The 11115-nt window shown below is 40.7% G+C and overlaps 2 protein-coding genes across 2 annotated transcripts; one reads left to right on the forward strand and one right to left on the reverse strand.

The window, feature by feature from the left end:
* Nucleotides 1–910: 910 nt before the first annotated feature.
* LOC106438679 (serine/threonine-protein kinase CTR1-like) lies at nt 911–4543 on the forward strand (the record flags this gene model as incomplete). Its single annotated transcript, NM_001315639.1, is given in 16 exon segments — nt 911–1104; nt 1172–1289; nt 1383–1441; nt 1522–1641; nt 1716–1770; nt 2078–2188; nt 2397–2447; nt 2618–2784; nt 2855–2962; nt 3067–3140; nt 3244–3419; nt 3634–3729; nt 3922–4002; nt 4087–4140; nt 4240–4374; nt 4451–4543. Coding segments are annotated over 16 exon segments (1692 nt in total), but the record flags the coding sequence as incomplete, so codon positions are not given.
* Nucleotides 4544–4756: 213 nt separating this feature from the next.
* Nucleotides 4757–5428, reverse strand: LOC106438688 (chromatin-remodeling complex subunit ies6). Its single transcript, XM_013879942.3, has 3 exons — nt 5201–5428; nt 5048–5115; nt 4757–4971 (listed from the first exon to the last, which is right to left on the reverse strand). Exons 1-3 carry the CDS (start codon nt 5352–5354, stop codon nt 4840–4842), a joined length of 354 nt encoding a protein of 117 aa, XP_013735396.1. The 5' UTR covers nt 5355–5428; the 3' UTR covers nt 4757–4839.
* Nucleotides 5429–11115: the final 5687 nt, after the last annotated feature.

Raw genomic sequence — 11115 nt, forward strand, 5'->3', positions numbered from 1 at the left:
ATATATATTAATTATTTTTAGATTTAATATATATTAAGAACATCAAAATATATAAGATAGTTTTAACTTATCCAAAATACTTATAAATATATACAAATAGTCAAAAGTAACATGTCTAAAATAGCTAAAGTATACTCAAAACACCAACAATACTTATTGATTTTCAATCCAAATATTCAAACAAAACCAATTTATATGTTAATTTTAGATACTTTGACATATGCTATTCAAATTTATATGTAATATATTGTTTTGTTTATAGATTTTGAGAAATTTAAAGTATATAATGAATTTTAAAAATTTTAAAATAATTTAAATGGGTTATCCGAACCCGAACCGAACCCGCAAAGATCCGAACCGAACCCGAACCGAAATTTAGAAATACCCGAATGGGGCTGAAATCTTTGAACCCGAAAACCCGAAACCCGAATAGACCCGAACCGAACCCGAATGGGTACCCGAACGCCCACCCCTAGAAATAACGTAAAAAGGAAATGGGTGGAACCTGGACCGGGCGGATAAGTGTGGGGGTGGGGTCACATTTGGGCATAATCAGTAGGGGAGGAATGTATTTTTGTTTTTGTTTTTGTTTGATCTCCTCTTTATTACTTAGCTTGTTAATCACGATTTTAAAATGGGGGGATTAAGAAAATAGAAGAAGTCGCCTGCTTGAAATGACAATAATACCCTAAGACATTAAAGGATTAGTATGGCCACGGCGGCATGAGTCAGATGCGGAAGATGAGATAAAAGCTCATTAGACCTGCCTCCACAATACTTATTAGTGATTGATCATCTCTCTCTCTCTCTGCATTTGAATTGATTTTGCAAATCTCATCATCTTCCTTGATCAATCGAAAGGAGATTCTGTTATAAAAAGAAAAAGGAATCGTTGAGTTTAATTTGCTCAATGGTGGTGATGGAGAGTTGCGGAAGTAGAGTCTTACCCATGATGTCGGAGGCGGCCATGGAGCGTCGTGAGCGGATGAAAGTGGAGGTGTTCGAAGAGGTCATCCTTCGTCTCCGTCAATCTGATATCATTGACACGGATCTCCCCGGTTTCGTGGACGACCTCTGGGCTCACTTCAATCGCCTCCCGGCCCGGTAAACAGATTTTGAGATTAATGTTTCGTATAGGCAAAATGAGCTCAAAAAAAGATTCATATATTAGGTATGCATTGGATGTGAATATAGAGAGGGCTGAAGACGTTGTCATGCACCATAGATTGCTTCTTTCGGCTCTTGATCCACATAACAGGAGGCCTGCTATCCAAGTTCGTCTCGTCCAGGTCCTTTTCTTATCTTCTTTCTTTCTCACTTGTCTTTTATCCTCACCTCACGGAAAATGAAAATGAAACTCTCTCATCATCTTTCCTTAAAAGGTTCAACAACCTCCACCTGACTCGGACTCTCTTTCTTCTCCTCCCAGAAGAAAAAGAAGGTGACCAACCAACCAATTCTTCATTCTCTTTAAAACATGCAAAGCAAAGCCCAACTAACCTCTGCTTTTCCACTTTCCAGCATTCATCCTCCGCCTGCCTTTGGTTCATCTCCCAATCTCGAAGCACTTGCACTTGCTGCCCATGACCATGACCACGATGAGGGCGACAACTCTGTGCGTAACAATTCTCTCTATTCCCGGTACTCTTCTACTCTATACTTTCCTTGTGGCATTATTCTAATCCTCAAGTCCTAACTCCCCCTGTTTGTTGCAGTCCCCTGCATGAGATCACCTTTTCCACACTAGACAAACCTAAACTCCTTTTGCAGGTATTATTGTTTACTCTCACATGGAATCGAATATAGGGTGTGTATGTTATCCTGCATTACACGTCTTCGGCTTTTCTTTTCTTCTTTCCGCAATGCTTGAAAATTGGGATACTTTTATTGTTTCTTGTTTCTTCCTCCCAAATACATTTTTAAAATATGGTATGTAGTTGGAATAAGTATGTCTGACTATGATGTCATCAATTAGAACATTCGTATTTTGCAATTACAGTAATACCTATGAATATGACTTACTTTGAAATATATTTTGATTCATCAATGCGTTACTAAGCCAGCGTAAACGATGCAGTTAACTGCATTGCTTGCTGAGCTTGGGCTGAATATTCAAGAGGCGCATGTTTTTTCTACAACCGATGGCTTCTCACTCGATGTTTTTGTCGTTGATGGTTGGCCGTACGAGGTACCTTCTCTTGTTTTCCCTCTCCTTTTTCTTTCGCTATTGCAAGTTGTTCTTTCATTTTAAGAAACCCTTTTACCTTTGCTTTATTTTTTCAATCGTTTAGTGCTTTAGTAGCTGAAATGCAACTTAAAAAAAAAAAAAAAAAAAACTTATATGAAGAAAGCTTCCTAGTCAATAAGCTGGTATGCTACCTTTTTTAATTATTCAGGAAGTAGACAGACTTAGAGTGGCATTGGAGACCGAAGCAGCAAAGATTGAGGTAATTTAATACTTTCGTGCAAGATGCAGACTGGTGATTTATGGACTACGCTTTCTTTCCAATCACTTAATTCCTAATGAAATAGAGTTGGTAGCTCTGTACACTTTCTCAACATCTCACAATAATGTCATGTCGTGTTGTGTGTTATTAATGAATTTCATTACACTCAGTTGCAGGATCAAAGCTGGCCTATGCAGCAATCCTTCTCTCCTGAAAAGCAAAACGGGACAGCGAAAGATCATGTCGTAATACCCACTGATGGAACTGATGTTTGGGAAATCAACCTTAAACAATTAAAATTCGGGCATAAGATAGCATCTGGTTCTTATGGAAATCTGTAAGTCGGCTCCACCTATTAAATACATTTTGTCATTTTAAGATGCTCAAATCTATCTTGTATTATTCAGGTATAAAGGTACATACTTAAGCCAGGAAGTTGCTATCAAAATCCTCAAGCCAGAGCGTCTAGATTCTGAGCTAGAGAAAGAGTTTTCCCAAGAAGTCTTTATTATGAGGTTTGTGTGCCTTCCTGTCTTGGGCACGCTGTGAACTTATGTGTTGATAAAAAAAATATCATCTTAGACTCGTAAGATATCATTCCAAATCTTTCCATTTTCAGGAAAGTTAGGCACAAAAACGTTGTTCAGTTCATTGGTGCTTGCACCAAGCCTCCACATCTCTGTATTGTTACAGGTATGCCACAGTGAACCTATTTATGTGCATTACTATACTTGATATAATTTTGTTCCAGGCTTATTATACTTATTTTTCGTTTCTCTCTTTGTTATTTAATTAGAATTCATGCCCGGTGGAAGTGTATATGACTATCTACACAAGCAAAAGGGCGTGTTTAAGCTTCCAGCTTTGTTTAAAGTAGCTATAGATATTTGCAAAGGGATGAACTACTTGCACCAAAATAACATAATTCACAGAGATTTGAAGGCTGCCAACCTTCTAATGGACGAAAATGAGGTAACACTCTCAACTTAGTGTGAATTGGCATTTGGACCGAGCTTGCATACTTTGGTTGAAATAAATGTTCAAATAAAGACATTTTGCCTGCATCACATATGCTATATCTTAGAGCATGAGTTCTACAGGATGCTGCTTGTCAATCATGTTCTTTTGAGGGCACAGTTGCGTATTCATAGTGGTGTGTGGATTTTTGTTTTGTCTGTTGGTACAGGTTGTTAAGGTTGCAGATTTTGGGGTGGCTAGAGTAAAAGCACAAACTGGAGTTATGACAGCTGAAACTGGAACATATCGGTGGATGGCTCCGGAGGTATGGTTGTGAGATGTCCTTTGATACTGTTTGTATAGTTTAGTATGTCAGTAGCATATGAAAGTTTGCTCAGCCAATGTCTCCGATGATTAGGATTATTCCAAAATCGGTTAGCTATTATGAGATGACCAGTAAGTATCTTGTGTGGTTGGTTCTGACTTCCGAGACAACAAAAATTTGGTGGAAATTCAGGTGATAGAACACAAGCCATATGATCACAAGGCAGACGTTTTCAGCTACGGGATTGTGCTATGGGAGTTGTTGACTGGCAAGGTAATTTTGGGCGTCTTTTGTCTTAAGAAAAATAAAGTCCTACAAAGGAAGGTGACGGTATAACTAACGTTTATGTAACGGCAGCTTCCATATGAATACATGACGCCATTGCAGGCAGCCGTAGGGGTGGTCCAAAAGGTAGATTGCCTTTTTTTTTCATTTGTTTGTTTGTTTGTTTTGTTGCATGGAAACGCAGACAGATAAAAAGGGGGGGTTGTGTTGTGTGTGGGAAAACAGGGATTAAGGCCGAAAATACCGAAGAAGACGCATCCGAAAATGAGAGAGCTAATGGAGAGATTGTGGGAGAAGGATCCAAGCCTGAGACCAGACTTCGCAGAGATCAAAGAGCAGCTAGAAGAGATAGCCAAGGAAGTAAGTAAGAGAAAGAAATGGTTATGAAAGTGGATTGAATAGAGGGAGTAATTGAAGTGAATGTGTGTGTGTGTAGGTAGGAGAAGAGGGGGAGGAGAAGAAAAAAGCATCAAGAGGAGGAGGGGGTATCTTTGCAGCACTGAGGAGAAGTGCAACAACACATCATTGAATAACATACATAGATGGATTTGCATATGATATTTATATATATCTCGACAGTGTATGTCAAATTGAAGAGTGTGTATTGTTGGTTGGTTCAATTGATTTTGTAAGTTATTATATACTCAAAACTCTCTTGTTGATGTAGAAAGAATTAAAAGACTCATTTTGTTGTTCTCGTTGTACTAGTGTTAGTATGTTGACCCCAAAAAAAATCAGTAACTTTGAGGGAAATCAACAATTGCATACATAAAAATATCTACCACAATACATATTACAAGTAAAAACAGGACATGGGGGGGCTGGCTACTTGAGAAGTGGAGCGGCATTGCGAATGGAGAGATAGTGGTGGACTTGGTGGGTGGAGAGTGACCTTAGAGCCTTGAAAACATGAGCATTTGCATAGCGGAGGTTTGTTCTGGGGTCTACATATGGCGCCTGTCACCAATCCAAACCAAGAGATGATCAAACTAAAGAAAAGGTCGAAAATCAGAAATAAATTAGTAATACATACCTCGAATCCAGTGACATCGCAAATTCTCTTGCATGGCTGAGTGGATGGAGGCGACTCGATGTTGATATCTGCACACGAAAGAAAGAAAGAACGATTGATTATAGTGAAGAAGAGGAGGAGTATTTTAATTTTTCTGAATCGAGAGAGAGATACAAAAGGGATCATCAGGGTCAGCTTGGAGGATCTGCTTGAGATGTTTCCACCTTCCTCGAGACTGCCCCTTTGGGTACTTTTCATAGGCCTGTGTCTTCTTAAAGCTCAGATGCATCGGAACCACTATATCTGCATCAACCAACTCCCCCTCCATCTTCTTCTGTTAGTTAAACCCTAGATCCATCCGAGGATGCTTTATACGCCGTCTCTCGGTTGTTAATAACCGGTCCGGTCCGGTCCGGTATTGTGAATTAAGAAAAACAAATGAGTAAACCAAGAGTTTCTTCTTCTTCTTCTTCTTCTTCTATCACACAAACAATCTGTAGATCTTCTCTCTCAGATTATGGCATGATTCGAATTAGGAGCGGCTCTTTTCAAACTGAATGAAGAGTGATTCCCACCAATTCAAACGCTCAATCTAAAGGTCAGAGCTCTGTGAATTGTTTGAGTTAGTAATGGATATTTCTATTGCGGGACAGATGATGATGATGCCTTCTTCTTCTCTCCCACTAGACTGCTTTGCTTGCTTATTCCAACACTGACGTGACTGCTTTCTTTTTCCCATTCCCGTTGCCTACAACCCTGATAAAGGTTCTCCTTCCCACTTCAATAACCCCTCATTCTATTCTCACCACCAATCTTACCTACATTACAGAGGAGGGTGATGATCATCATTCCTCCACCTCTCCTTTTCCTCTCTTCTCTTTAGCGCCAACATTACCTGCTCTCAACGACATGAAAGCTTTTCTCTCTCTCTCAAACCTGTCAGTCATGAAGGTAGTAACTATCCCCCTTGTTTTTACCCTTCTTCCCTTCCAAACTATTATTTATATTCTCTTTCAGGTGGATAAAGATTTCGTAAACAAATGTAAATTTGTGGTTGCCACTGGGATTTTCGATGCATATGATCAACCCCACCAGCCATCTAACATTAGCCAAGAACCTCTTCTGTTTCCTTCTGGTGGTTGACGAGCTCTCTCTCCATTTCTTAACATCAAACACTACTTTGACTGTGAGCCAAGATGTTCATAGGAGGCCAATGGGTCGGCATTTGGCGTCTTATTCTACTCAAAACTCCTCCTTATGATGAACCTAGGCTAGGAGGAACGGCAAAGTCCCCAAAATCTTAATTACTACTGTTATTGGTAATTAACATAAATAAAACAATGTCTCCTTGTTAATAATTATGCTAAGTCCATTCTCTTGTTTTACACACACATGTTCCAGAGGGAGCGGTGATAATAAGAGAACACACTGCAATGAACAATCTCTTCAGCTGCCTGTGGTTCAACGAGGTACACCTGCTAACACCCAGGGACCAGCTTAGCTTTGGGTACGTAGTGGACAGACTAAAATGAGCCTTCAAGGTGTTCATGTTTCACAACTGTGATGTGAATACAACTCTCTCTTTCAACTGCACCCTCACATCCGACAACATTCCTCTAAGATCGAGTGGGTCAAGAGTGTCAAGGAACTCAAAGGGAAAGGTGTTGGGAAAATTATCCAATATCGATGAGATGAAGATGGTATTAGACAACTAGAAAATTTAAGAAGAAGACTCTTAATATTTAGGAAAGGGTTTACTACAAAGATTTTGTTTTTGGAAACTCTCTCTTACAAATATTTTCTCTCTTTGTTTTTCTTGATTCTTGGATGATTACAAATGGTGCTAAGCACCCCTATTTATACAAGTGAAGGAGCACACTCCAACAAGTTCTAGATTTCTCTAAATTATTATTTATTTCAAAATATCTAACTCCATAACTTTCTCTCTTCTTCTACACAATTCTTCTTCTATACTTCTCCACTTTTCTCTAGATGTTTCTTCTTCTTGGACTAAGGCTTGATTATGATTTGATTAGTTTTGGGCTTAAGGAGGGAAATCCAACAAATCTCCCCCTTCCCGATTTAGCCCGAAACAGTCGCCATGCCTGTGCCTTTGCAGCAATCTTCAAACTTCTTGATCGGTAATACTTTGGTCATAAAGTCTGACCAATTTTCGTCGGTGTGTACCTTTGTGAGATGTATGAGCTTCTCTTCCAGAACTTCTCGGATCCAGTGATGTCGGATATCAATGTGCTTTGAGCGAGAGTGAAACGTTGGATTCTTTGCTAAGTGAATAGCACTTTGGTTGTCACATAGCATGTTGTACTTGTCTTGCTTTACTCTCAACTCAAGCAAGAAGTTCTTCATCCATAGCATCTCCTTGCATGCTTCCGTTGCTGCGATGTACTCCGCTTCCGTTGTGGATAAGGCAACACACTTTTGTAATTTCGATTGCCAGGAAACAGCTCCCCCTGCAAAGGTAGTCACAAATCCTGATGTTGATTTCCTTGAATCTTTATCACCAGCCCAATCTGCATCGGTGTAACCGTTCAGCTCCAATTTTCCATTGCCAAAACATAGACACTTCTTCGTTGTGCCTCGTAGATAGCGTAGGATCCACTTAACTGCTTTCCAATGCTCCTTTCCTGGATTCGCTAGAAAGCGACTCACAACTCCTACTGCATAGGCAATGTCCGGTCTGGTGCACACCATAGCATACATGAGACTGCCTACTGCTGATGCATATGGGGTAGTCTTCATTTCTTCTTTCTCTTTCTCACTTGTTGGACTTTGCTCCGAACATAACTTGAAATGTCCACCAAGTGGAGTGTTCACTGGCTTTGCCTTATTCATGTTGAATCTCTCCAACACCCTTTCAACATATCGTTCTTGGGATAACCACAAAAGCTTCTTTGGTCTATCCCGAGTGATTTTCATTCCAAGAATCTGTCTCGCTTGCCCCAAATCTTTCATTGCAAAGGACTCTCCTAGGTCATTCTTCAATGCGGCTATTTTGTTGCGATCTTGGCCCACAATCAACATATCGTCAACATAGAGTAATAATATGAGAAAGTCGCCGCTTTCGTACCTCTTTATAAAAACGCAATGATCGTTCTTGGTTTTCTTGAAGTTGTGATCCACCATGAAGGAGTCAAACTTCTTATACCATTGTCTTGGGGCTTGCTTGAGACCGTAAAGACTCTTCTTTAATCGGCACACCAAGTCTTCTTTTCCTGGAACCTTGAATCCTTCAGGTTGCTCCATATAGATCTCCTCCTCGAGTTCACCATGTAGAAAGGCCGTCTTGACATCGAGTTGTTCAATCTCCAAGTCTAGAACTGCTGCTAGACCAAGAACCACTCGGATAGAGGACATCTTCACCACTGGAGAGAATATTTCTTCAAAATCTATGCCTTTCTTTTGGTTGAATCCTTTCACAACCAATCGAGCTTTGTATCTTGGATTTGAGCTTCTATCTTCATACTTCAACCTATACACCCACTTGTTCTTCAAGGCTCTCTTTCCTTTTGGTAGCTTCATCAGCTCATAAGTGTGATTATCATGCAAGGATTGCATTTCATCTTGCATAGCTTCAACCCACTTATCTTTATGGGTGTCTCCTATGGCCTCCTCATAGCTTTGAGGCTCCCCCTCATCTGTAAGATTAACGTACTCATCTCGATAATATCTTACAGATGGTCTTGTCTCTCTTCCAGACCTTCTTGGCTCATGTTCTTCCTCTGGCTCCACTTGAACTTCTTCTTCACCTTCATCACCATTCGGATCCATGATTGGATCCCCTTCGCCATCATCTCCAATCACTTGTTCATGATCTTGAGGCTTATGAGAATCTTCATTCCTTACAACCCTTAGCTTTGGTTTCTTTGATTTGTTGATGTCTTCGATTGTTTGATCTTCGAAGAAAACAACATCTCTGCTCCGGATAACTTTTCTGTTAACCGGATCCCAAAGCCGATAGCCGAATTCGTCTTTTGGTGATCCAAGATAAATGCACTCTTTAGTCTTAGAGTCTAGCTTGGCTCGTTCATCCTTAGGTATATGGACAAACGTTCTGCAACCGAACACCTTCAAATGGTTGTAAGAGACCTTCTTACCCGACCAAACTTCCTCCGGGACATCGCCTTCCAAAGGAACTGATGGTGTAAGATTTATGACGTCCACTGCAGTCTTTATGGCTTCTCCCCAAAATGGTTTGGGTAGTTTAGCGTGAGAGAGCATGCACCGAACTCTTTCTGTGATCGTTCGATTCATTCTTTCAGCTAGCCCGTTCAGTTGTGGCGTCTTTGGTGGTGTCTTCTCCATCCTGATTCCATGAGCTTTGCAAAACGCTTCAAAGGGACCTCGGTACTCTCCACCATTGTCAGATCGAACACACTTGAGTTTTTGACCCGTACTTCGCTCTGCTTGGGCTACAAACTCCTTGAAAGCATCAAGAACTTGATCTTTTGACTTCAAAAGGTATACCCATACCTTCCTTGAATGGTCATCAATAAAGGTGACGAAATATGATGCCCCTCCATTGGATTTCTCGGACATGGAGCATACGTCAGTATGCACAAGATCAAGAATATGCTTTCTTCTCATAGGCGTAGATGATCTTCGGAAAGCGACCCTATGTTGTTTTCCGGCTAAGCAATCATGACATGGTGAGAGAGAAATACCTTTCATATCAGGAAGAAGTTTCTTGCTAGAAAGTATACTTAAACCTTTCTCACTCATATGCCCGAGTCTTCGGTGCCATATATCGATGTCATCACTTGCAACGTTTACTTCTTCCTTGCAAAGCTTGGCTTGAGTCACGTATAATGAGCCTTCTTTTCTTCCTCGAGCCATGATCAAACTTCCTTTGGTTAACTTCCATTTGCCACCACCAAAATGACTGTCCAAGCCGACATCATCGAGCTTTCCGGTTGATATGAGATTGAGTCGCATGTCGGGAACATGTCTCACATCCTTGAGAACTATCTTACATCCAGTGTTTGATGTAAGAATAACATCCCCCTTTCCAATGATCTTGCTTCTTCCTTGATTTCCCATTTGAACATTACCAAAGTCACCACTTTGATAGGTTGTGAAGAAGCTTCCATGAGGGGTGACGTGAAAAGAAGCACCAGAATCAACGATCCATGAGCTATCATCAGAGCTAAGATTACATTCTCCAACGAGATATAATTCTTCGCTCTGGTCTTCCACAATGGTGGTAGTCTTTTCTTCATGCTTCTTTGTAGGATTGAACCGGTCTGGTTTGATATTACCGGCTTGTTTGTCTTTCTTGAAAAACCGACATTCCGACTTCATGTGACCCTGTTTGCCACAGTAATAGCAAGTAACTCTCGGACGTGACTTGGATCTTCCTCGAGATTGGTCTCGTCCTCTGCTTCGGTTTTGACCACGAGTCTCTTCTCTACCTCGTCTATCAACAATGTTAGCTTCTGAATATGAACTCGAACCTCGTTCCTTCCTGCGAACTTCTTCGTTTAGAAGGCTATCAGTGACGGTGTCCATGGTAAGCTTTCCCTCCGGTGCTGAATTGCTTAGAGTGACAACTAGTGTGTCCCAACTCTCCGGCAGTGAACTGAGGAGTAAAAGGGCTTGCATTTCGTCTTCAACCTTCATATCAACTTTGTTAAGCTGATTTACAATCCCCTTGAAATTGTTCAAGTGCTCCATCATGCTCTGGCCATCCTTGTACTCCAACTTTACCAACCGTCGAACAAGAAGAGCTTTGTTTCGAGGTGTTTTCTTTTGAATCATGGATTCAAGTTTTGTCCATAATTCAAAAGCATTTGTGTAGGTAGAGACATGTTCAAAAAGAGATCGGTCGACATACTTACGGATTACGGCAACCGCCTTTCTATTAAGAATCTCCCATGCTTTATCATCCTTTCCTTCCGGCTTATCCTTCATGATGATGGGCTCATGCAAATCCTTACAATAAAGGTGATCTTCCATCATCGGTTTCCAATAAGAGAAGTTGTCCGTCGTGAGCTTGAACATGTCACCTTCAAAGGTAACGGTGGCCTCCATCTTCACTTCTTCAAAGATAACGGTAACCTTGCTCTGATACC

Source organism: Brassica napus, chromosome A1 (genome assembly GCF_020379485.1).
Source record: "Brassica napus cultivar Da-Ae chromosome A1, Da-Ae, whole genome shotgun sequence".
Taxonomy (NCBI): Eukaryota; Viridiplantae; Streptophyta; class Magnoliopsida; order Brassicales; family Brassicaceae; genus Brassica; species Brassica napus.

Excerpts from the sequence above, each read along its gene's own strand:
- LOC106438688 (XM_013879942.3), bottom strand. The coding sequence starts at position 5,354 with ATGGAGGGGGAGTTGGTTGATGCAGATATAGTGGTTCCGATGCATCTG. Across the intron at positions 5,116-5,200 it reads TGACCCTGATGATCCCTTTT|ATATCAACATCGAGTCGCCT; the intron begins GTATCTCTCTCT and ends TTTCGTGTGCAG. Across the intron at positions 4,972-5,047 it reads GCGATGTCACTGGATTCGAG|GCGCCATATGTAGACCCCAG; the intron begins GTATGTATTACT and ends GATTGGTGACAG.